The sequence below is a fragment of the Wyeomyia smithii genome, chromosome 1 (assembly GCF_029784165.1).
Source record: "Wyeomyia smithii strain HCP4-BCI-WySm-NY-G18 chromosome 1, ASM2978416v1, whole genome shotgun sequence".
Taxonomy (NCBI): domain Eukaryota; kingdom Metazoa; phylum Arthropoda; class Insecta; order Diptera; family Culicidae; genus Wyeomyia; species Wyeomyia smithii.
Genome location: NC_073694.1, coordinates 74,219,777 through 74,247,432, shown reverse-complemented (window position 1 = coordinate 74,247,432; position 27,656 = coordinate 74,219,777). Strand labels below are relative to the sequence as shown.

Sequence of the window (27,656 nt, the reverse complement as noted above, 5' to 3'; positions counted from 1 at the left end):
ACTTACCTTAGCGTGATCCTGCTAATCTGCCACCGTACCCGGATCGTTGCCGCCTGCTTGGACTTGACACTCTAGAACGCCGCCGAAAATTACAACATGCTACATGTATCGCCAAGCTTTTAAAGGCTGAATTGGATTCCCCGAAGTTGCTGTTTTTGATGCATTTTCGTGTATCTCATCGCATGTTGAGGCCCTCTTCGATGCTTATGAACCAATTCCATCGTACGAACTTTGGTTATCATAAACCTGTTGCCTTTTGTATGAGAGCCTTCACAAGTGTCATTTGCATCATTTTGAGTTTGGCGAGCTTAGTCATATTTTCAAACGTAGAATAGCTAAGTCTAGTTCCTTTTATCCGATATCTTGAATTTCATTAAAACTTTATGTCAGATGACACATAAATAAACAAACAAATAAACAAAAAAACACAGGAAAAATAGTTGATTTCTATACAAAAAAAGTTGCAACCAGATGTTGTACAATACCCAATGAGTGGAGTTATACGTCAGGTGCAAGCGTACGGTTATGGAGTTTAAGTTGAATGACATAAATATGACAAAAGCTCACTCATGGGTTATATTTTATAGTCCGAAAGTTTGAAAAGGATTTATCAACTAGGTAATTTTCTACAGCGTTGTTTCCGTGATGCAATTTGACGTGGGACACCCTTTATAAAACATCAGCATTACGTCTAATTTTTGAGGTCATAACACTATTTAGCAGCTTAAATCGGATGATTTCTTGACGTTGCTCCATTCACCTTCGTAAACACTCGGCGAAACATCCGTGCAAATCTCCCTTACCATAAAATCTATACCACGCACAGTTAGCTGACCCTTCCAGCGTCACAAACAACTTTTGTCAAAACCAGCTGCCGGAACTTAAAATTGATATCTGATTGATATTAGCCAGTCTGGTTTCATATCTGTGTTGTTCCACAGCCAACATAATTCGTCCTATTCAGCAGACAAATTACTTCGAATTAGCTCTGGTTGCATTGCAAGTCGCAAATATTCGGCGTGCTTCTTCCCATCCACAAAATGCGATCAGTTTAGCAATTTGACAGTTGCTGTTTGTTGGGTAATTTCTCATTTTACCTAATTTCGCTCGAAATTTTAGTCTGCCCATCATCAACAGGAACGGAATGTTGGATTGACTTTTTGTGTTTGAATGGCAGCAGCAACGATCCTTCGTCAAAAAATAAAGGAAAAAAAACTGCAGTCAGCTAATTTACTTTTTCTCCTCACGAGCGCTCGATATGAATCAAGCTTTTTTTTAAATTTAGGTAACAGCAGCAAAGAACCAAAAAGAAGAATGAAACACGGAACCTTGATTGATGTCGTTGAATGTGAGGCCCTGGTTGAGGATGCTCTAATTAGACCAATTATCGTCTAGAATTATATTGTGTTCGAGAATCTCCAGAGGAACCCCGAACTGATGAAGATATAGTTCAAACCATTGCCGAAGAGATTTAACTTTCTATTACTTCTGTAATTGTTTTGATTCTCTTGGGTAGGGAATTTGAGAAGCTTTCTCGCGAGATCAATCTATATTTTTTTCCTCTGTAGGTACATTTGTTATTGTGTTCGAAAGGCGCCAGCTTAAACTGACTTTCCGTAGCTTGCTTCGGTCAGTGTACTTCGGCGTGTTATGCTCTTGTTTCTACCGTCGGAGCGTTACGTTACGAAGCAGGGAACACAGTTAAGACGAAGCCATAAAACTTGGCTCAAACGATGATGGCGATGATGGCTTCTGTTTTTATTGTTTTAGGCTTTTATTTTTATTACTATTTCTCTTGTGCGGCTCTATTTGTAGGTTTACCCTCCTATGCTGGACTAGTTGAGAGATGTGATGGTGCCGAGGTGATAATGTCAACGGGATTGTTTGAGTTGGTTGAGTGTCCCGCTTGAGTGGCGATGCAATGCGCCATCGCTACCAGGCTTTCGTGGCCATTTGTGGAAGGTGGAACAAATTGGTTGCAGGTTAGCTACTGGAGTTTGTTTTGAGATAAGATGTGTGATGAAAAAAAAAAACTGGTTGGTGGTCTGGTTTTGGACGCCGCGCCGGTAAGGAGATGGGTGGATTGTTTGATGTCGCAAAACAGACAGTATTGCGATGGTGAATGGCTACTGTTTTAGTGTTACGTGTCACAATTCGAGACGCTTGACAAGTCAACGTTGGTTACCTTTGATTTTTGGATACCGATGAGCAATGCTTGAAATCTGCTGAGAAAACTTTTTAATGTAATGGAAAATGAGATCGAGAGGAATGTTTCTCCAGTAGAATTTTAGTCTGCATATGTGTTATACAGTTAACTCAAGTGATTTATGCTATGGTTCATTTCTGCTGGAGAACATGTTTCATTAATAGTTTGAAACAATTTTATAATCTTATCGAATTTTTTGTAACTTCTGACAGTTACTAATGATTTCACAATTTCCTACAGACTACAAAAGTATATGAAAGGCTGTCATGATATCTGAATCGCTGTACTGTAAGAATAAAAATAAGTTACATTTTTAGCTTACTAGGAAAACGGATTAAGCGCTAATTGTAACAAAGTACAGCATTTATAAAACTTTGTGTTCGATAATAGTTGTTCTAAGAATGTTGGAACTAGTTAACCAGAAAATATTACCTGGGGTTATTTTGTTTGTTTAGCGAAACCTGAATAGAACCAGCTAATATAGACCAACTTTTCGTTCTCCGCACCGGTGTTGTATATCTTGTTGTTTTAAACCGCTGACATCTGTCACACTGTCAACAATTCAATACCCCATGCTATCAGTTAATGAGACTTGTTATAAAAAAAACACTCAATATTTAACAAACGGAAATTCGATCATTTTTACGCACATTAAACGATTACTTTGGCAAGACACTTTATATCCACAAGACTTTATGGATTTGACCCGAGCGTCAATGACATTTCTCAGGATGGATTGGTATGATTTAAAATTTCTGCTCCGAAACCCTACTTGGTTTTGCAGGAGAGCGAAAAATATTTGATCGCGTAGATGTTCATCTTCCGTTTTCGTCTCATCAATCTTTTAAAATCTTGCAGTTCTTCAAAGTTCTTCAAACTTTATTTGGGTTTTGAGGATATTGGGTGGCATTGCGCAGCTCGATTCGAACGATTTTCGCTATTTTCGAGTAGGTCACACACTGCCAGTTATGCTTCAAGCTTAAAAGGAGCAGTCATTGTAATTTGTCCTGCGGCTCATCTAACCCGCAAAGTCGAAAAATACGAAAAACGAAACATAACGCACCCCGAACTAAATGAACCGAACCGAAATGCGCAATGTCACCCCAGCATTTTGAACGTTTTCAGTTCAGCGTCTTCGAGGAACATTTTTCTGGCCTCTTAAGTTCTCCTCTAGTCCCAATACAATTAAGGCGACAGTTATGGTCTTTCAGAATTACCCCATTTGCTGGTCGGTTTCCTTGATGCCAAAAACGACAAACCTGTTCATATTCTGCTTCAGAAAAGCCACAAATATGAATAGTGAGTTGTCATAAAAAATCTTTGTTTAGCTTATTCCCCAACACTCGCAAAACACTTATATGGAAATAGCCAAAAATGAGGTGTTCAATTGAAATATGACATTTTACCTCCTATTGGCAGCGTACAAAGGGTTTTAGAACGATCTATTTCTTGTTCCAAAAAGTGACAAAAATAGACCAAAACGTATACCAGTTTCAATTTTTTTTCAATTTAGATCTGGTATAAAACAAAATTTACACCACCGGTGCAGCAGTGAGTTTGAGTTTGTTCCAAAAAAATAGAACAAAACAACGATTTGGACCACCGCTGAAGATGCCCTTAAGCCCCGCTATTTCTAAGCAGCAATCTTTATAACAATACAAAAAGCTTAAGATAAAAACACTGAGACAACACTAAACTGATACCAATTTATTTGTAAAAAACAGTTTTAATTAGCAACGTCCACAATCGGTCAGTGATTAAGAATTGTTTTGACATTTATTTCGCTTTTTGCTCAGCATTTAAGGTTTACCACATAATCAACGCAGGATATGGATTTTTTTGAATAACTCGCAAGGGCCGTTCCTAAACCACGTGGTCATGAAGAGGAAGACGTGGGGTTTTTTCGAAAGACCACGAAAGACCATGCACGGGGGTCGGGGGGTTAACGAAATGACCACGTTGTCTTATTTCCTGACTTATAATTGATTGTTGTCACCAAGTCAAGAATGAAGCTTTTGCATTTTAGAAATATAAAATGTACTGAAAATTTAATAATAAAAATGTAAAAAATTTAAGCGAACTTTTGGCACTTGACAAATGAAAAGACCACGTGGTTAAAGTCGCAGGGGGAGGGGGGGGCTAGCCAAAAGTCCACGAAAGACCACGGCGGGTAGGAGCGGTAGAAAAAGTGATCAAAATATGACCACGAGGTTCAGGAACGGTCCCCAACAGGATTTTTAACAAAACAAACATAGATATAATTTTTTTATATCGATTCGATCAAGTCTTAACAATTTTAACGCACCATGTGGAATAAGGCAGCAAGTTTCCTGTCTTTATCCATACGCTCTATGAAAATGGCAACTCATTCTGCGTAGGAACAAACCTAAAAAAATCTCTAAGGCGCACAGAGCTTATCCACAGCAGAACAAATCTTTCCCGTTCTGGTATAAACTGGCAAAGAAAGCGCAACGGGAACAAAAAAGTACGTATTGAAAGAACAACAACACTTGAGGGGTTCTCCGTTCCGCTGGTACTCTCCCTATTGGCATACGCTTTGTTCCCTTTTTGGTGCTTCAGCAGAAATTAGGTCTCCCGCAAGAGGTCCTCGCTTCTCTTGACTTAATCTGGTTTCTGTTGTTCTTTTCAACTTTTGGTAATGCACCACCGGTGCTTCAACGGTGCTCGCTCAGCTGGGTACTGGACAAATAATAACAAATATGACATTTTTTCGGGGTCGCTTTTCGAGTGGCATTAGCGATAATTACCTGTTTTCTAGCCCTGCTCAGTCTTTCTATTATGTGTAGGGTGCATGAGGGCTACCAGCAGAGTGCGCTTGTTTGTATGTTGCTGTAATCTAGATTAGTGTACTTTTTTTTTGCCAAAAAACAATGCACTTAATTTAAGGAGCCGTATATTTTTATCCGAACTGTTCTAATCTTTTTTTTCCTGAAAGTGTTCGCATTGTTTCGTTGAAGTGCTGGTTTTTGTACTGTGATTCTGATTATCGACGCTTGTAGGGGTTGTTGCACTTTTTCTGTTGTTATACTACAAATACGAGATAATACTTGAAAAAATAATCCATAGAAATTATGTTTTATACTTTCAATAAACTGATATTAGTGCCTTCTAGTACTTCAAAAACAATCTTCTAAATTTAAGTTTAATTATAAGATGTTTTAACTCACATCTTTTAGGCACTGATACATTCTTCTCATACAGCTCTTTCCGATAGTGGCCAAGCCATAGTGATTCTAGAGATTTTTAATAAATGAAATTAGGGCAGTTGAATGACAATTGAACAAATTAACATTTATTTCATTGTGAAATATTGCAGTAGTGGTTAAAGTTGTTTTGTTTTTAATATTTTACGTTGAACATCTTTTATCACACACTCATTACCGATCAGCTAGCGGTGTTTGCCCTTGATCTGCAGCTGAAGTTTGAAGATCATGTGGCAAGTGTCGAATTGTCAGCAAACTGAACCAGTAGAAAACGGGGAAGAGGTCCATCAATGAAAAACAACTAGATTCAAGCCCATTGTCCGATGACACGACTGACTGGTGGGAGTAAGGTGGAGCCTTCTACCAGAAAACAAACAGAACAACCACAAAACGAGAAAAATATTCATGCGGAAGAAATTCGCTCCAAGGGGATGACTTCGGTATCATTTTTCATTCGATGCTCGGATGGATCGGGCTTTGTATGAAACAAAAGGCAAATTACCCAGCGCAGTGCGAGGGTTTGGTGTGAATCGGGAGAGGGTTCGGGAGTTGGCGTGCAAGCGAAGCATTATCAACATTGAAAGTCAAGCACACCGATCGAAAGGGTTTTGCAAGCAGCAGTTGGTGGTATGCTGTGCAGGTATGCTTAATGGAAGGTGTTGGACAGAGACGGAGGATAAAAATATGATAATCAACACTGTCTGGTGAATCGAGATTGAATTCGTAATCAAGTTCCAAGAATCAGCGCGACGGTACACCGGATGGGCTGTTCGGTTGGTACAATTGTTTCAAGGGGTGTTTGCGCTCGAAGGGGATCAAAAGGTTGGTCATTTACATTTTATCAATTGTGAAACGATGTTGGTTTTTGTGTTCTTCTTCTGCGGCGGCTTATTTTCCTTTGCTCGAGTAATGTTCCGTACAATAGCTTCTTCGTTCATTGTGAACGCCAAAATGAGTCGGTATGCTGGCAGTATCTACACTTCAGCTATTTAATTCATGGAAAATTTAAGAAGTTAGCCCCATTCGGAGGGAGTTTGAAGTGCAAAATGTAAAGTTAATGTTTTTGATTGCAAATGTTATAGCAGTATTTCTAGTAAAACTTCAGATAAAATAGAGATCGACTAGAGAAACTTGAACAATTGGGTTGTTCAGCTATTCACGGATTTCTGATTTTTATATATCAGTTAAAAGAGGGTAGTTTTCTGAGCATAACGTATTTTTTTTTGAATTTTTTGTCATTGTCCTTCGATTTTTGAATGAAGAATAAAAAATCGCTCTAAATTGTACATGGGCGTACTGTCATTGTAGCGATTTCGAGCAGTTTTAATTCGTGATTTAAAAATCGAATAACAACGATAGATTTTTTTTGAAAATCACGTTTTGCTTAGAAAATGCAGCTCTTTCAGATGATACAAAAAACTGATTCCTATAGCTAGACAACCCAATTGTCGAGAAATGCCAGAAACAAGTCTGCAAGTGCTTGGAAAATAGAAAATAGCTGTGGTCGACTCCGAAAAAAAATTTAAGCAAAAACTTTCAATAAAAGCAATTTAATAGAAAGGTACAGACGAAAGAAAAGTTAAAAGTCTGCACCTTACAGACAAATCTGCATATCTATACCAGATTGTACTACTAGCGGCAATCAATAAAAAGGGCGTAGCAAAATGCCAGCGACTCTAACCCTATTTGTTTGGAAAATAAGTACAAATTGAGTACCACAAATACAAATTGAGTTGTATTACAGTACGTATTTTTATACATACCAGCATAGAAAGCGACAATCGACTTCTTGCAATCCGGAAAGCATCATTTGACTTTTCGTAGTTCGCAAATTGACAACTAGGTGTTAAACAAAATCTGGCAACAAGTAAGTAGAAACGTCTGGCAAAAATGAGGCAGTCATTTTGTGTGATAAAAAGTCAATTTTTCAGGTGAAAGTGCATACCTCAATAAGCAACATTCTATAAAAAAATCAATTAAAAAAAAATCAAAGCCAAAGAAAATTTTGAGTTTAGTCTGTTCAGCTGATACGCAATCAGGAATATGACAAAATCCTGATTTGTCAGGCATAACGGTAATATTGTATTCTTCTATGTGTAAGTTTTTGGCCAAAAAGACCTACTCCAAATGCAGAACTTCTGAATGAACAAAGACAGAAAAGATTAAAAAACTGAATAAATTTCACTCAGTGTAGTGGGTAAACAATAATTTTGATCATTTCAACATTCAAAATATACAAAACCGAATCGATATTGGCCAATAGGGGGTTATACTTGCGATTTCTCAATATACGTGGACCTAGCACTGCGTGATTTTTCTTGGATCACTACGATTTTTCTTTGATTTTTAAATTGAAAAATTGATTTTTTTTTTCAAATATGACTAACTGTCAAGTAGTCTGGCCTGGCTGGCCTGTAGGAGACATAACTCTAGTTAATGTGTCATGACAGGGATGCCAGATGTGAAGACATGTTTTCATTTCGAAGAAATTAGAGTACGTGTGAAGTTCAATAGTCGGTTGATAAACCGCTTCCAGTTCAATTTGTTTACCGACCATTTCGCCAACTATCCAAATGTCAATTCGAATAGTTTAATTTCTACAGATTTATAATATGTGAAGACATTTTTTCGTAGAGTGTGGAAGCATGTGAAAGAAAAATCTACACAGTAAAAATTCTGGATATTTCACATCACGTGAAATATTTTCTAATTTCAATTTCAGTTGCCTCTAACGTGGATCACGACTTTGTTTGAAATTATATGAAATATCATTCAAATTTTCGACGAATACCATGGACATTAGCGATGGAGGCAATTCTTTATATGCGATTCGACATAAAGTTTTCTAACTGTGTAGCATCCCTGTGTCATGATTTCTTGTCAACAGGGGTGTATTAAAATCACATACGGTTGTTGAATTTTGAAATCGATTTTTTTAATAGTTCTGCTGAATGAATTGGAAAATGTCAGCGAAATATGTATTTTGAGACATCTTTTATCAAATTTAATAATATTATATCTTACTGCATAAAATTACGAACACTTAAGCTATGATGTAATTTCTTGCACTAAAAAGTCAACGAAAAATAAATTTTCTGGTCGATATCAAAGATTTAGCATGTAGGTTATTTTGTTTTCATTGCAATTAGGTGCTCTTTATATAAATTTAAACATGTTTTGTATATGAAAACAACGAGTATTCAAAATTCGTCTAAGTTGTTGCTAAGAGCTAGATAGGCAAACCGTTTGAATAGTGACTGTTACTTTTTTAAACGCCTGCTGATTCCTTGGAAGTGGTCCTACAGTAAAGAGCTATACATCACGAGGTTAAGGATATTTCAGGGAACGAAATGGTATGTAATAACTATATTTTTGATTACGCTAGCTATAAAAATTTATTTTTATTCTGAAGTGTTCGAAGTTTGAGACTGTTCAAAGTATGATTCGGTACATAAGGGTACATAACGGTAAAAATTGGAGGGGCATGTATGCCAGCTTTCAATAAAAGGAATGTACAAGACTTTAAGAAGAGAAATATTTAAGTGCTCATGAGAAAATTTCACGATAAACACTGTTATGCGGTACTAATTCAGTCTAGTATTAGTAACATGTTCGACTGAGTGTTTCATTGAAAACGTGATCTCGTTGGTAGTTAAAACAACAAACATAACAAATAGAAACAAAATCTTTTTTCACTATTTAATATTCATTAAACTTTCCAATGCGCTTATCAAGTTTATGAGAGAAACATAAATAAATATAATCAAGTGATAGCATTTCAATTTTGGTTACCCCCGGCTAAGCGTGTACTGAACATGGTAACTGCTCGTTTTTATGCTTGCGTAATTGGGTTGTTTAACTAGAGATTTCCGATTTTTATATATAAAACTGCGCTATTTTCATGAGTAAAACATGATTTTTTTTTTAGAAAAATATGTTCGATATTATTCGATTTTGAAATGAAAATTACAAATCGCATTCAAGGAATTTCGAGCAGTTTTAATTTGATAATTACAAAACCGGAGGACACGAATATACTTTTGTTTGAAACCACGTCTTGCTTAGAACACCCAGTTTTTTTTCAGATGATATAAAAAAGTTACATAAGGCGAATGATTTTGTTGCTTGAATGAATAAATCTTTAGGGTCGTAATTCTCTGTCAGCAGTTATAAAATTGTATTGAATGTTATGCTGGTGGATGACGTTTCAGCGGATTGTTTTGATCTGCTAGAAGAATTCTTAATCGGCTCGAAATAAAACCATAAACGACCGGATCAAAAACATAATTTTTGTCTTAGTCAACCTTGCCACCGTAAATAAATAGCAATATCAGAATTTATATGCGATCATCATACAAACTGAGTTCTAGTCCAACTCCAACTACAATGAAAATGTCTTGGTTCAATTGCTTAATTAACTTTAAAACTTCATTAATTTAGTTCCGGAAACGGAGAAAGTAGTAAATGAACACAGCATGAAAGAAATTGGGGGAGTTTTCAGAATTAATAAACTCATCTGAATTTCATTTGAACGTATCGTGAAATGTTTACGCAATGAAATAACATGCTCAGTTTGGTATAAATATGATATATTGAATTGAAATTAAATATAGATAAGGAATAAAAAAAAGCATTTAATTTTTTAAATTATTTTCAGGTCAAGTTGTTTTTATATTTATAATGTTCTTTTCTAAAGAATAGAGTTTCCATATCTTTTTTTATACAACCATTTCACATCTGATTAAATTTAAATAGTTTAATAACACACGCGGGCAGTTCAGTAACGCACATTAGCTTCACGTTATCTGCCTCAAAACCGCCTTTGCTTTAACTCTAGGGAAAGTGGAAAAATCGGATTATGTTGCTCCGTAACGAAAAGCGAATATTCAAGTCGAAAGCCATAATCCGTCAAAGAATCACGAAATTAGCGTAGGAATAAGCTAACTTTCAACCCAACGTAAAAAAAATATCTGCAATCAATGCAACAATTTTGACAGCACTTTATTTGCCACATTTTCAATCCGACTTCGTCCGTATAAAGTGTACTTATTAAAGCACGATTGGAGAACTCTTTGCACGATGGTGTCACAAACATTGACAAACAAACTTCTATTAATGCAGTTTTAATTCGAGCGCTAACCTTTGAGCAGCAAACAACTACATAGGAAAGAGTTGATCGATTACACTGGTGAACACAGGTTTTGTTCTTGATCCCAAATTCAGAAAAAAACGAACCTTTTACCCTTTTCTGTGAATTTTGGTGCACCCCGCAAACAGACCTTTTTCAGAGACTCAAATACGTTTTCCCGGGAGCCAACGTAGAAGCGACGAAACCCGCTGAGCACTTACTGTGCGGTATTTTGACTCACTTCTGCCTACAATAGGAGCTCTAAAATTCTCAGGAACGAATGAAAAGCTATAATCTTTGTGAACAACTGTTTTGAGTTGTAGAGCAGAATTTTTTTCGCTTTTATCGACCAGTGTTATCCTCAAACATATTTAATCACTTTTGTGAGAAAAAAAAACAACAAAATCGCTTCGGTGGATTTCACAACACTATTAAATAGTGGTTGGAGTGTCAAAAAAGAAATTATCTTGTTGCGGCTTGCAAATTAACGATTTTAGAATATACATGGGACAACTTACGCTAATTCCTTGTAGTACATTTGACTTTTGCGAGTACTTAAAGTGATTTTATCGCTAACCTCTCACCTCGAGTTCGAGTTGGTGGTGATGAAATTGAGATGGTCGATGATTTCGTGTATCTGGGCTCACTGGGAACTGCCGACAACGATACCAGCAGAGAAATCCAACGGCGCATTTTGGCAGGAAATCGTGCATAGTTTGGTCTCCGGAGGACGCTCCGATCGAGTAAAATTCGCCGCTGCACCAAGTTAACCATCTACAAGACGCTGATCAGACCGGTAGTCCTCTAGACTGCAGTTGGAGAACGGAGTGTGGAGAAGGCGAATGAACCACGAACTGCAGGAGTTGTTTGGGAAGCCATCTGTCGTTCACACCGCTAAGATTGGCAGGTTGCGGTGGGCTGGGCATGTTGTAAGGATGTCGGAGGACAGCCCGGTAAAAATGGTCATTGAAACCAATTTGTCAGGGACGAGACGGAGAGGTGCACAGCGGGCAAGGTGGATCGATCAGGTGGAAGGGGACCTGCGGGCCCTACGCAGACTGCAGAGCTGGCGAACTGCTAGCATGGACCGAGTGGAATGGAGATGATTCTTACGTACAGCAAAGGCCGCACCACGGCTTGACACTGTTTGATAAGGTAAGGTAAGGTAAGTAAGTGATTCTACCGAGGTCCGTCTGAAAAATAATTTGGGTACTAAAGGGTTAAGTTATTAACAAGTTATAAATATATGATGTGTATTGATCATATATATCATAATTATAAGTTGAAGTTGTGTATACATTACAAATTGTCGGTAAAACATGTTTAGAACCAACTTTTGCTTGAGAATATATTACTTCAGACGGACAACGGAAGCAAATGAGATTAGTTGTGAATGTGTTTAGTGTTGTGAACTATTTTTTTCTTTATCAAGCACAGTGCAGATCAAAAATATTATTATAAATACATAGTTCTTTTGTATAAGTTGTGTGAACAATTCATTCATAGTAAAATACGCTCCGCTCTTTGCGCTTTTTGAATTTTTAATAAGTCATAAATCAAATACTTATACTTATTTAAGCCTAACCGTGTTACTCGAAGCACAGACCTAGAACAGACGCCATAAATAGACACCAAACATTTACTGTGACATTTATTGTATCAGCACAAAAAAAGACAGAGTCTCCCCGTCCCGACAGGTCAATTATTGAACTTAGTCTAACGTGATGTCCCTAAAGTAAAGATTTTTAGAAAAGTTTCAAACAAACCTCCTTCCTAAACAGTTTTTAACATGCTGTTAGAGCCTAACAAAAACTGATGTCTTGAACGAAAGCATGCTTGATGCTGGTAAAGGCAACAGTACCGTAAAAGACAGGTGTAGCAGAACGTCGCTGGTCCATGATTGCATGTTGTTCACTAAATGATCGTGACCGGCATAATATCGAAGGAGTAAATTCCTAAAAATATGAATTTATAGAGGAGTAAGAGCCAACTAATGCTTGTGAATGTGTTGTTATATAAGCTATCTTAGTAATACAGTGAATGTAATAATTAAGAAATAAAAAAAGCAAAAACACAAGTAAATCCTTTTAAACTTCAACTTCGTTGCAATTTTTAATTGCTACGATTTTTTGGTGAAACTTGTTGATAGTTTTGTTCAACATGTCTTCTAATGTTTCCCTTTTAGTGAGCCTATAAAACGGCTTAGAAATCATTTTCAGTGTAGGATTCATATAATAAATTTGATTTAATCAGAGTTAAATAAGACAAAAGCATTCATGATGATAACGCAAGTACTGTTGGATTTGAGAAATGTGGTTGGATTTGGTTTTGAAATAATAGAATTAACTGATTAAGGCGCATTAGGAGAAATTATTTGTTTCAAATAAAATTTTTCGTGTCAAATAAATAAAAAACGCTACAGACACAGTATCGCCAAGTGTGAACAAAATTCTTATATATATATATGTATATATATGTATATATATATATATATATATATATATATATATATATATATATATATATATATATATATATATATATATATATATATATATATATATATATATATATGTATATATATATATATATATATATATATATATATATATATATATATATATATATATATTTCTTAAGAAAATTAACCCATTCTAGGCAGGTGATGCCATATGGCATCATCTGACATTCAAACTTTAAGTTTTACAATTATAGTTGAGAATTTGCACGATGAAACTATTCAGTATGGTTAGAGAACAGATTGATCATTAATATGCAATACAGTTTGTGTCAATCGTGCATATAGTTTATGAGTTAAAAACTTTGAGGTACAAACTGATTTCTCTCCGCCTGAAAATGGGTTAGGAAAGGCTGCAAATAAAAAAACGTAAGTCACTGAACAAACGAATTCTGTAACCTTTGTAAGTAAAAATCCCTCTAATTACAGTGTTTAGTCCCACGTTACCATCTCCTACTGCCTTTAGAGCCGTATACCTTGTATTATTGTAAAAAATACACCATGTTAACTAGCTTTGAACAAAAAAAAAAAAACATTTTTATCTCGTAATTGATACGTTTTATTATGAGTGTGTAATGTGTCGTCATCGAAGATCTGTCAAAATGTCTGTTGCTTTCCTCTATCAGCGTTAGCTGCCAATTTCTCATTAATAGAGTTTCTTTGTGATAGTTCGTATACAGAAATCAAGGTTAGTTCCTTACAATTCAGTTTTTAAAGTGTTTCATAATAAAGACCGAAACAAGATAGTTTTCACAATTGTTGACTACTTTGATTCCAATGTGATTTTTACAAATTCAACTATTACAGACATTTTTTAAAGAGGAAAAGGAAGCTGTACAGTTCTCAGTACTCAACAGTTCATCGCTACCTTGAGCATCCTGCAAAAAATAACAACATTGGGCCCTCGACCTTACCCGCAGGAACACAAAAAGTGACCAGACCAAGCGAGGTCTTTTACTATATGATTGTATTCAAGTTCATTGAGCGAATTTGTTACCAGAACGTGTTTTTGTTATTTTGATCCATAATATAATGTAAAAAATAATAGGATTATACAAATAGGAATGATTTTTTTGCATCTTTCTAAACGGTTTATTATTGTGGGGCAGTATTTTGCTGGAGTCACTTGGAAATTGCAAAAAAAGGAAAAATAAGTATAAAATTAATACAAATGTGCTTAGGATAATGGAAACAGTCGGTGTTTCACCGGCACAATAACCAACCGGTTTTGTTTAAATAGAATTCAGTACTAAGAACGGCCGAATCTCGGTAATTTATTGCCGAGAACGGCACCACTGAGTGGTTGGTTAAAAAATATGACAGTTGTCATATTAATTCGGCACAAAATATCATTACTGAGATTTCGAATATTTTGTACCGAAAGTTCAGTTAGATCGACCAAGATTTACGAAAAAATATGACAGCTGTTTTTTTTTTTAACTAAGCACTCGGTCGTGCGTGTGTCTTGTACCCTAAGTAAGTTTTTCATTATGAGCCTGTTCAATTTTCAACTTTCTGTATCTTTTGTAATAAATGTCCAAAACACAGCACACCCCGAGTGGTCATTATGTTGGGGTCGGTAACCTTAAACCAATCAATTTCATTGACAGGCGCCTACAGTTGCTTGATTATAAATCAAACACACTCCGAGGAAGAACAAAATAAAGAAACCGAAAGGAAACTGGCGCCGGTCTTCTTCCGAGCAGGTTTGTGTGTATCGCTTTCACACTCTCGTTCCCGTACGTTGGAAGCGGCCCACCTTCGGGAACCGGGACGCTACCCAGCTTGCCCTAAATGGACCTGGATTCGGGAGTGGCAGTGTGGCGCACACATCATTTCGGTAATTCGTTCCGGATCGGCTCACGGCAGGGAGCCTGGCTGAAAGTGCCAATCAAACACGCGCGCGCATACTACCCTCCGACAGAGGCGGGAGGTCAAACGATATGCGAATCATCGTCCGATGTCGGAAAATGTCAAATGGAATGGCCACATGTTGGGCATTGAAAATTTGAGCTTCAACACTTACCGTAGGTTTTTGCATGTGGGTGATGTTGGCGATGTTCATACCCATGGCCGGTATCTGCGCCCCGTAGAATTGTCCGGCTGCCGACGGACTCATGTCGGTCAACATGCTGAACGTCGTGTGGTCGAGCCTCCGCGTGGGATCCGACGTTTTGGCTGCCTATCGGGGAAACAGCGATCGTTAAAACCCGTTTCGCACTCTACCGCGCACTCGTTACTCCGTTGCCGACCGTTTATCGGTGGATCACTTTTTGCTCTATTTTTTCCCAAATGTCGATTTTGAATGTATGTATCTTTTTTTCCTCTTTCGGCTCAGCTTCTTCACAAATCTTCACTAGGAGATAATTTTCTTCGGGAGAGCGTGCAATTAAATCAAATGAGTCATCTTAAAACACTTTTTCTAAAGCGTTTAGTTTTTTTGGCTTACGGGCTCTTCTACGGATTTGTAACTTTTTTGTTCGGTTGCCTGTTGGCTTTCCGATCGCCTATTTGTTTAATTTGATATTTTGAAAACGATAGGCAAGCGGCAACTTCTAAAACATTATTCAGTTTTCCGTTTTTTTTGCTATTGGCCTAAACTCTGGGAGCTATTAATTTCGTTTTTCGTTTGATGCTTCTTTTTTCATCCGCTAATTGCGCGTTGTGAAAATAACAATGAGCAATTGTACGTGTTCATTATTGGTTGGTTGGTCGAGAGGTTCCGTGATCCAAAGAATTTCACCGCTCCTAACGATACTGAAGACGGGCGCGCGAATGGGAAGCTCCGACGATTGTCCACTGACAACGTTGGGGATTCGCACAAAGAGGATGAGTCGTTAATCACTGCGCTATCAATCATCAGCTTCCCACAATAGGAGTCAAACGATTTGCTTACCGCACGACGTGTCACCGATCAAAGCTCGATTTTCACAGCTGTTTGTCACGACACCTCGGTAGTCTGATCAGTTGGTAATGTAGGCTAATAAATGTCAATCGACTGAACTAAATAAGCTTCGAACTGTTAGCGTTTAAAATACACGACAATAAAATGCATATGTCACACACGTACGCACGGCGGCAGTGGATAAAACTTTTGTTTTATTTATTTGTATTTTTTCTATCTTCAGGGTTCGTCTCCTCCGGATGACGGATTAGAATTTATTGTTTTTCTTTCCCAAGCGGCAATCAAACACACGGCGGAGGGTTCGTCGTCACCGGGAAACACGCGGAGCACAAAAAACAAAACACTCGCACTCGCAGTTTGACACGTCGGAACACTGTTTCCGATACGCGGAAGACGGCCAGCCAAGTCTAGCGAAAAAGGGGTTCAGCTCTCAAAACCAGCACCCAGCGGCAGGCCAGTAACGCTTTTCCCATTGATAAATTAGACTTTTGTACGTGTACGTTCACCATTCAAGATTATTCTTTCAACTAACTTGAATAGTTTTTTGAATAATATGGAAAAACTTGTTTGATGATAAATTACTCATACAACAGCCGAAGCGAAACGAGTTCGAGTGTGACTGCTGATGAGGGCGAAAGAGAAAGAGCGCAACCACGATCGACTGAACTAAGCCGAACAGCACCCAGCGATACACTGAATGCGCACACCGAAACCACAAACACAACGAAAAAATGTAAACCCCCCGTCACGTAGCGCAAGCGAAACAGAACAGGAACCGGTCCCGAAGTCGACCCGGAGAGAGGATCGGCTTTCGCAGTCTCATGCGTTGCACCAGTGTGAGTGCACTGTGCGCAGCATCAGCACCCAAACCAGTTTCTGGCAACGGTTCGGACTCGAATACTCGCTCAGCTGGTGGGCTGCTTGCGTGTGTTGGTGTTACCGGTGTTCCGAAACATGCAAACCGAGCCGGGAACGCCTACTTTCTCCCACTCGCTGTGCTCACCGGTGCACCCGACCGACAGAGCCATCATCATCGTCATCGGTTGGCCCTGGTGCGATTCCTTGGCAGCGTGAGTGAGCGCGTGCTCGCGCTAGGGCCCACTCGCTAATCACGCCCCCTTTACCGCCCAGCTCGAAGCAGCGTGTGTGTATGCGACCGCTGGGAGGGGGAGGTTACCCAATGCCTTTTACCTCCTACTATTCGTTGTGATGTTTTTATTAGTCAATAAATGTCTTTTTGATTCTGTTGCTAGCAGATACCGAATGTCAAATGTGTACATTTCTTTATGTTTAGATTAGGGAGGGTTCTTTGAGCGGATTGTTCTTTCCGTTGAGAGCTGCAGATAGTAATTGGCCAGAATGGTGCTGGTTGGAAAATGTTTGCTGATTTATTCCACTTTTTTATGCAGTCGGAGAAAAGTGCCGAGATTGAGAATGTGCTAAAGAACTGCTGATGGCTACTCTTTTAGGTGGTAATTGTTGTTGATATTTATCAAAAAGGTAAAGTCGAAACGAATTCAACACTCGAAAGTGGGCCTAATTTTGGAAAGAGACAGTCTTCAAAAGTTATTTATCAAGAAAAATATGGATAAATATGTAAAGGTTTTTGGTTAACTTAATTAGTTTAGTTAATATGTCATTGATCAGCAAACTATGAGGTGTCCGATTCGTGAAAGTTCAAGTGATAAAGATTTGTATTACCAAAGTACAGCATTGTACCTACCCTGAGCAGATACAAACAGTATTTTGTAATGAATTCCTGAATTATGAATTCAGCTTTATCCGTTTTTTTAAACGTAGAAGCTAGTGGTTTATTTAGTTTAACAGGAGCAAAGAACAACTCCCAGAGTTAGGCCTGTTATTTATTTGACATGAACTTCGCAAATCTGACAATCATAAAAAAGTTAATCCACACTACACTAACTTCTATTATGCGTGATAGGGCGAAGTATGCGGGTCTTATGCAAATACTTCACTGCATAATTAATGGTAATGTGTGATTTTAATATAAGGTAGGTCGCCACATTTTATAGAATAGTACAGAACTGTGAAGGTTACATAGTCGTACTCCATTCCATTTTAGTGGGTTGAGTTGAGTGAATTTTTGAATTTCGAGACCTCCGAGTGCGAATCGTCCTGCGAAGCTGGTTTGAAAAACCAGTCAACGTAAGTTAGAATCCGATTAGTCCGATCCGATTAGTAGGAACTATTTATCAGTGTAAGCAGGATCAGAATCAGTATCAGTAATTTGTCCGCAGTTGTGTAGTTTAACTCAAATAGTGATGTATGATATATTTAAAAAACTGCGTTTTCTGAGCAAAACGTGATTTGAAAAAAAAAAAAATGTAACGTTGTTCGTCGGTTTTTAAATCACTTATTCAAACTGCTCGAGCTCTGCTCAAAATCGCTTGAATAGGAGTTCGATCATGTACCAACTGTCATCTAAGCGATTTTTATTCTTCTTTGAAAAATTTCGATCAGTTTCGGACAGTTTTTAAAAAACTTTTGGTTCAGAAAAATTTTATCTCTTAGCTGAGGTATGAAAATCAGAAATTTGTGTACAGCTAAACAACCCAATTGTCCTGTTCCTGTACAACTAAGTTTGGTAAATAGTAGAGGAATGTTTGCATACAAAGTCCGGAACAAAAAATTAACACCCAAAATTATATTTGTGTATATCTCTTTCACTTTCCGTCGGCCAAATTTCGTCATTTGTTTGTACAAACCACCGACGCTCGGGAAAACGACTTCCCTCAAGAACACAATTACCTACCGATTATTCACTTCTTTATGAGAGTGTGAATTCGTAAGATATTCTTCACCTCAGAAAATCTCTCGGCGTCAGATCGGTCGGGGTACCTCACTAGAACTACTAACATCTATCTTAGCATAGTAGTCGAACTCTGGTCACCGATACCTATTAATACCTAACTATTGATTTGGTTCCACTCAGAATTCTATGCATATGAAACATATGTTCAAATCATATCGAATTTGTGTGAATTTTCCAAGACTGTGTTCATGACTAAGTCAATTGCTTTTTGCAACACTGCTGCACGTCGTTCAAAGTAATGAACGCGTTTGGAGTCTCAACTAGAAGAGAACCTTGATTCCTAATGTCACTTTTATCTGCTCGATCAGCTCTCATTCCTCTGAGGCCGTATTTTATGCTTTGATTATGATCGGCTCTATTAGGCCGCAATACTATATAGAGAAAAACGCTTTTAGAGTGAAACCTATCGAGTGATCAAAGTCCAAACTAAATTTTTTCACTAACTACTCTGTTAGTTGATTTATTGGTTTTATTTAATGTTACAATTTCCTATTGAGGATATTTTTTTTCTATTTTTACTTATTTTACGTTGAATTTTAGTTTGAAAAATCAATTACAGTCAATTATAGTTACAATCAGGGCTGATAAAAATCATTTTTACTGCCGAAATTCTGCCAAAATTATAACCAATTTCAATCAATTTTTACTTTCAAGGAACACAGTGCTCTTTCAAACACACTAGAATTTCATTCATGAAACGAGTTGTCATACTCCGATGAAATCATTCACGCGCATCGTTTACGGTCACGAAAAAAAAAAAATCTTCTGAAAATCCAACCAAATGATAGGTACTCACCGTTCCTTTGGTGAAGCGAAAATTACGTTATCAACGTGACACTTGCTGTCGCAATCATAATGAAACGCTTAAATTTCTTTCGTAGCATATTTTTCTTACCATAATGCTTATGGCTGCACACAAACCGAGCTTACATTATTACAGCACCAGAAGGTTACATAGTCGTAGTTCCCTCCATTTCAGAGGGTGGAATTGAGTGCATTTAAAAATTTGAGGCCTTCGAGTATGCATCGTCGTACGAAGCAGGTTTGAGAAACCATTCAATGTATGTTAGAATCCGAGATTAGTAGAGACTGTCAGTGCAAGCAGGATAATTGAATCACTAATTAAATCGTTTGAAGGACAGTTCGTCCATGCATGAACTATCATTCAAACGATTTAAAGCGATTGTTATTCTTCTTTTAAAAATCTAAGGACAACGATATGCAGTTTTTAAAAATCACATTTGGTCAGAAAAACTCAGGACTATGGTTAATCTTCGTGTATAAAATTAGTCGATTCAATCTCATCTACAGTTGATGAGAAGTGCGAACTTTTTGCATCACATTTCGGGAATGTATTTAACTCAGCCACAACCCTCCTTGATCGTGATACTAGTAACGCCGCTCGCTTCGTTCCCGTATACGCTGTCGACATGGATGTTTTGAAGTAGAATACTTCTCTCAGAAGTTCGGCTACATAGGGATGTGAAATGAAAATTTAAAACCTAAAAAATATGTCCAATTTCAAATGCTAATAAATCGGTTAGTATTCGATGGATTTCCTTCGTTCTTGCAGCAATAGATTGGAAAACCTTCTAAGATTCTTCCCAAAAGAAGATAATTGTAATTTTGTCATCCACACTATTGTACTATTGAAAATAGTCAAGCCTTGTCAAAACGAAAAATTCGCCCTCTGATTGGTCGTTATATGATTGCTTCCAAGCACGGTCGACAGAATCATATACCTTGCTATTTTAAACATGCTATTTGGCCTATTAAAGAGCCTGTTTCAGCCGAAGCCGCTCATAATAGTTCTAGACAGCAACAACAGTAGTCGTCCTCCCTTAGCAGCAGCACTAGCAGTGCAGTGGATACCAGCGATGGCGGAAAGCGGCCAGAGCTGTGGCGTAGCAATGGATAGCACACTAGTTGCAGCGGATTCCAGCAACGATAGCAGCTGGGCTAGCTGATACAGTGGATACCTATGACAGCGTATAGCGGCCACAACTGTGGCATGGTTATGGATAGCACACTAGTTGCAGCGGATCTCAGCATCGATAGTGGCTGATGCAGTGAGGCACTTTAGTGAAATGACGTCTCTGTGCGTAGTGGACAATAGTAAATGCATTCAATGAAAAGTTGACTCATTTTGACAACACGTGAGCCGTCTAGTTTTGAGTGTTAAATCAACTTTTCACGGTTTATTTTATCACAAGGAATACTTTATTCGCACTGTCAGTGATAACGCAAAGATGTGATCGGCATCTTATCCGAAATGAAAAACAAATTGCCCTTTCCGGATGAAATAAAAACTTGATTGAAGAACTAATATTTTCTAATGAGTTAAGTCACATTTTTAAATTTGTAAAAGTTATAAATTTGACTTTATATTCGTGTCTCAGAACGTACTGAATTATCTTTTCGTTCAGTCATGAACACGATAGCCGAAACTTTCATAATAATAAATTTTTCGCATAATCGAAATTTAAAAACAAGCCCCAATTATGACTAGCAACTTACTATATTATTGAAAATGGTCAATTCTTGTTGAAGCGCAAAATTCGATTGATCTGATTGGTCGTTAACATGATTGCTTCCCAAGCACAGTCGACAGAAATATAGACCTTGCAATTTGAAATGTGCTCTTTGTCAGTATAAGAGTAATGATGGGAAATATCGACTGATTTGGCTATCGATAGTTATCGATGATTTCTTACTCCTATCGATAAGTTATTCATCTTTATATAAGAGCCTGTTTCAGTCGAAGCCGCTCATTATAGTCCTAGACAGCGACAACAGCAGTCGTTCTCCCTTAGCAGCAGCACTAGCAGTGCAGTGGATACCAGCGATAGCGGATAGTGGCCACAGCTGTGGCGTAGCAATGGATAGCGCACTATTTGCAGCGGATCCACGCAACGATAGCAGCTGGGTCAGCTGATGCAGGGACAGCGGATACCAATGGCAGCGTATAGCGGTCACAACTGTGGCATGGCTATGGACAGCGAACTAGTTGCAGCGGATCTCAGCATCGATAGCGGCTGATGCAGTGAGGCACTTTAGTGAAATGCACTGTGCGATAGTTGGCACTAGTAAATGCATTCAATGAAAAGTTGACTCATTTTGACAAAACGTGAGTCGTCTAGTTTTGAGTGTTATATCAGCATTTCACTGTTTACTTTATCACAACGAAGACGTTGTTCGCACTGTCAGTGATAACGCAAAGATGTAATCGGCATCTTATCTGATACTAGATTGAACAACAAATTGTCCTTTTCAGGATGAAATAAAAACCTGATGATTAAAGCGTTAATGTTTTATCTTGAGTTAATTTAAATTTTTAAATTTGTAGAGGTTATAAATTTTACTTTATTCCAGTGTCTCAGAACGTACTGAATTATCTTTTCCTTCAGTCATGAGCACGATATCCGATAAAAATTCATCTCAAAATTTAAAAATTGTCGAGTCCCAACCATGACAAGCAACTTATTATATTATTGAAACTGGTCAATCCTTGTTGCAGCGCAAAATTCGATTGATCTGATTAGTCAACGTTTACTAGAAAAAATGACTGACACGCGAGCAGCCGGGTTCTCTTTCTTGTAAAAGTATTCTACTTCAAACTTGCGGTCGTGGCTTTGCACACAACCCTCCTGTTATTTAATATCAATGCGGAGGTGGTAGTTACGGCTCTTGCGAAGGTAAAGTTATCATCTATTGCTGGGCCAGACAGTATTCCATCATGTGTGCTGAAAAAATGCGCCGGTAGTTGGATAGAACCCTTGCGAGCAATTTTCAATCTCTCCAAGCTCGTTATACACAAAAGCCAGTATACAAGAAAGAAGACCAAATGGAATCGTGGAATAACTTCGCTGTCTAATGTCGTTTTCGTTTTCGCGGTGTAGCTACCCTTTTTCCGTGCTATACATTGCAGCTTCAAATAAAACATTTTCAGTGTCATTGCATTGTTATGAGTAATAATGGGATAGCTGTCAATTCGTTTTGTTTTGGTCATTATCGCATTCGTCATTTTGTCTCGTTTCCATTTCATATGTCCATCTCGCAAATGTGCTGAGAAAAAATTTACCTGACACTATACCACGTGGAACGAAAACCAAAACAAACCAGTTTTGACACATACGTGTGAAGGAGTTGGTAATTTCCTACAGTACACTCTGCTTTTTTCGGGTGTCATCAGTGACAAAAAAAGTGTAGGGAGAGACAGAAAAAGGGTAGCACGAAAAATCAAATAAAACATTTTCGGTGTCAAAAGTGTCGTTTGAGTGTAGCTACACCGCGAAAACGAAAACGACATAAGGGATCGAAATGCTTTGAGATCATTCTTGATAAGGCGATTCTCGAAGCCGGGCAAATGTTATATCGCGATATCTCAACATGGATTCTTTCCCAAGCGTTCTGTTCTGTTCTGTCCCGCATCACTTGTTCAACTTCAAATCTACGCATCTCAATTCTCAGGTCTAGACAGTGATTACGACAACCTTCTAGAAACACTGTATATGGCGACAACGATCCGATGATTAGTGTGAGCAGACGATTTCAAGACGTGTACCACTTGTTCGATTTAAATGTTTCAACAAAAACCTCCGTCAGCGTATTCGCAGCAGCTTATGATATTTGTTTATTATATTTTACATTAGATCATTAAAGAGAAGTGTAGTCAGATGATCAGCTAGCTACTCTTTGGGTCACTGTTTTTACTTTTTGCCTTTCTCCTAGAAAGGTATAAACCGAAGGTATGGTCGTGGTCCAAAGGGCCGAATGTCACATTTTTTTATTTCGCGTAGAGGGAAAATTTGCTGCCAAACACCTGAGGGATCAACCTCAGGTAGTGTGGGGTTCGATCCACTAAAAACCCCTTCAATCTCCAGCCCATAATGCTCTCCGGGACGACCGCTAGGCATTGCTTTGGGGAGCTGGTTGTGTAACCCGCTTGTGTTGTGTTTGTGTAACCTCCTGGCTCTATCAAGTCTCCTAGCTAATTAGCTAACTTATTTGGAGACTACCAGTTTTTTTTTCCTGTAGGAGACTTCCTGTAGGAGATTATCTCCCAGCTGGTCTCGAGGTACGATACTGGCCTAACAAGCCAGTCGTCGTAGGTTCGAGTCTCGGCTCGGGAGAGACTGTTAGTGTCAGTAGGATCGTAGCGCTAGCCCTGCAATTGTCCTATACACTCAACAGTTGGCTGCGAAGTCTTTGGTAGTAGATCTATTGTGGTATGCTCCGCTTTATTCTAGGTCCATTCAATTTCGGCGCAAAACTGTTATTGAGTTGATGTCCAATTTTGATTTGCACGTGCCAATCAGATATCACAATTCGAATGAGGTGTAATATCTGAGTAGGGCTTTCGTTCCATATTTCGGAAGAACTTAGGAATCCTTTACCGAGGATACGCAGTCTGCGTTGTATTAATACTCTGCATTTGCAAAGTAGGCGTTCAGTTGTTTCATTCTCAAGTCCGCAGTAGCGGCATTTCTCGTCATTGGGTTTGCCCATCTTCTTCAGATGGTACTTACTCGGACAGTGACCAGTGAGGAGTCCTGTTATCGTACATAGGTCTTTTTTATTGAGCCTAAGTAGTGTCATGGTTTTTGCGTAGTTTGGTTTTATAATTTTTTGATTGCTGTAAACCAGATACACCATTCCAATTTTTACTTATGATTATCCTTTCTCACTCATCTAGTTCTGTTTCTAAAGCTCTTGATGAGGAAGGGTTCTGGTCCTATAAATTTTTCAGAAGAACCTTGTCTTGCTTTTTCATTGCCTTCAATTCCGCAGTGTCCTGGTACCCAGTATAGTAAAACCTGGTGACTACCAGCTAGCTAACATTAACGTGTCGGTGGTCAACCTGTCGCCTGCTTTGCAACTGCAGAACTATTTGAGAGGCGGCTGCTCAAATCGCCCTCCAGATGTTCTGGTCTTCTAAACTAGAATGTCCTGAGTAGTGTCTGGTCCGCCCACTACCATCATGTTGCTCCGCGTACGCGCAAAATGCGGATATACGGAGAAGACATGCTCAGCATACTCTTCCGCATCCACGCATTCGGGGCACTTGGCGGACCCCGCATGTCCGAACCTGTACTGTGTAGGTACTGCCTGAGGCAACCACCTACTTTGCATAATTATTCTGCATGAAGATAAAATTATTACCCATTCTATATTTCTAGGTAGATTTGCTGTTTCAGGATGACCAACATGCAGTCACTAAGTAGTTACCGGGTCTCTCTTAACAATTCGCGCTAAATACCTTTTGTTTGTTCGCCGATTTTGTGAAGTAGAACAACCTTATTCTTAAAGCTGTTTGGCAACTTCGAGAAGAATCTCGAATACACTGTATGTAATAGTGTCAGAAAGATCGATGTTTACCTTTTCATTCAATCTCGCACTAGTAATCAAAACATGCAGATTATATTACCATTGCATTCGAAGTATTTACGCTTACTTTCCGGTGACTTTCACACAATGCATTTGGGGTTTTCTATTATAGGGAAAAGGTAAAAAGGTTGTTTATGAAACACGACAGCAAGTAACCGTACAGTCCTATGTCAATGTATTTTTTGCAATAGGTGTGGGGACACAGTCGATGGGCTTAATTAATTTGATGGCTTGAAGCGGTAAATTTAAGTAATAATGCTATTTTGAATCTCTTTTTTTAATTGATTGATAACACTGAAAAGGTGTGTTTCATAATGGCTTAAAGTCATTCGAAAATAATGTTGAAGGTTGCTGTAACATAGTTGTAGGAAAAGAACCTCGTCACCGTAAATAATAAGGATTGCACTACAAAAAATGGCCAAAATTCGCCCAATTTTTAATGGGCTGAAGATAAGCACTGACGAAACTATCCATACAGCATAAATCGTACCCCCCCGCGGTACCCCCCCGCGTCGAAAACGGACATCGTGCGGCACTTTGAGGACGCCGAATACGCCCGTTCCGGCATCTACATTATCTTGGCACCATTGGACAACAATCGGACCGTCGAAAGTAAGCCCGGTTTCGGACGGCCTGTGCGACAAGAAGAAGAAAAAGACCGAGCGAAAAATGACCACATTGCCACCGGCCAAACAGTAAAAAAGCACCCGGCGAACATGGACATACTTGTCAGGAAGCGGTAGTCCCATCTACTGATCTTGGAACTGCAGGCAAAGACGCAGCGGCAGCGGCTGAATAAGATTCCAAGCAACACACGTTGTTATAGAATAGTTGACGTTACCTATTCCACGACATCTCTATCACCAGAAAAGGCTACTAGAACAAGTACCGGTACTATATGAAGTATTAATTTATATAAATTATTGATAACATGATAGAATGAAGTGGCAACATACATCTCGAGTACTTATACGACAATGCGCAAATCTGTTGCTATGACAACTGTTAACCAGCGCATGCGCAAATGTGTTGTGTCTGCGCAGTGCAACTAGGTTGACAATCGTTTTCATCAGTGGCAGTTTTAATTGATTACAAATTGATGATTAAAAGTAATATTCAACCTTTCAAAATGAGTTGTTTCTTTCGCTTGAATATTGAAATTGTTTTTGCATAGTTTCAACGTTATCTGGACATAAAATCTGACGAAACTAGGAAACGTTGTTAGATATACAATAACTGAATACTAGGACCTTTGTCCACATGAAAAGCGTTTTACAGGTACGTTGTATTATTATTAGGTGTGATGTCTCACGAAAAGACAGTCATTGTTTTTTTTTGAGATTTGGACCGTCGCAGTGGTTATTTTGATTTTTTGTGGTAACAGACATTGTTTGTTGAAATCATGTTATTGAAAAAACATCTTCAAAGTCAGTTAAAACGAGCTTGTTTTCGAAATGCGGTTGCATTACTGATGAAAAACTACTTCAAACAAAATTCAACAACACAAGTTTTCAATTGCGCTTGTAGTACACTTATATGACTACTATCATTGTAACTTATTTTCTAACATGTTTTGTGTGTTACTTGGGATGATTAAGTCGATTTTCCGGCGAATCGCGACGTGGCAGGGTGATGGACGACAAAACCTATCTCACCCTGGATGGCAACGACTGACAGGGCACTTCGTATTTTATTTCCCCTACGTTGGAAGTGAGCTCCGAGGTAAAATTCATTTCACACTAAGTCACCCAAGAAGGTACTGCTGTGGCTGACAGTCAGCGAGAAGGGGAAGTCAAAGCCGCTCTTCTTTCGCTTTGGACTGGCCGTGAACGAGGAGATTTATGGTATGAAGTGCCTGCTAGAAGTTGGTTCATCAAGAAATACCATAAGGGTGAAAACGCGGTGTTCTAGCCGGAACTCGCATCGACTCACTACTGGAAGTGATCGTTGGAGGAGATGGAGCGGCTAAATATCGATGTGATACCCAAGTCGCCAAACATTGTCACAAAATATCAAAAAATTGGTCGCACGAAAATACCCAACACGAAAGCCGCCAAACATTCCTCAACTGCGTCTCATCGAGAATTTCCGGGCAAATCTGAAGCGTAAAGGCCCAGATACGTGATCGCCATCACGCCTTCTGTTTTGTATGGAGAAGGCGTCATTACGCCGTGTGTGTAACTGGGCCTTAAGATCTGCTCCAACAATTTTGTCGCAAAAACTGAGGAGGAATTGATTAATTGAAAAAAGAGAGAACTCAAAAACATGCCTATACGCAAGCTTTCGTCTGCCATGGCGAATGTTTCTGTTAGCTATCGGAAGGCCGCTCGCAAGGGTGTTGATTTTTTTGCGAGCAAGCTAATATATTTAGGCGGCATCCATAAATTACATAACGCTCACAGGGGGGAGGGGGAGTATCCTTGAGCGTTACGATTTGTTACATAGGGGAGGGGGG

At 38.5% G+C, this 27,656-nt stretch overlaps 1 protein-coding gene across 1 annotated transcript in view; it reads right to left on the bottom strand.

Annotated features, from left to right (window-relative positions):
• The window catches only part of LOC129729673 (transcription factor Sp9), a 64,530-nt gene extending 47,910 nt beyond the window's left edge, over positions 1–16,620 (bottom strand). Inside the window, exon 1 of the mRNA XM_055688425.1 lies at positions 15,103–16,620. Coding sequence (XP_055544400.1) covers positions 15,103–15,207 — 105 coding nt within the window. The 5' untranslated portion in view covers positions 15,208–16,620. The remainder of the gene's footprint in view (positions 1–15,102) is intronic.
• Positions 16,621–27,656: the final 11,036 nt, after the last annotated feature.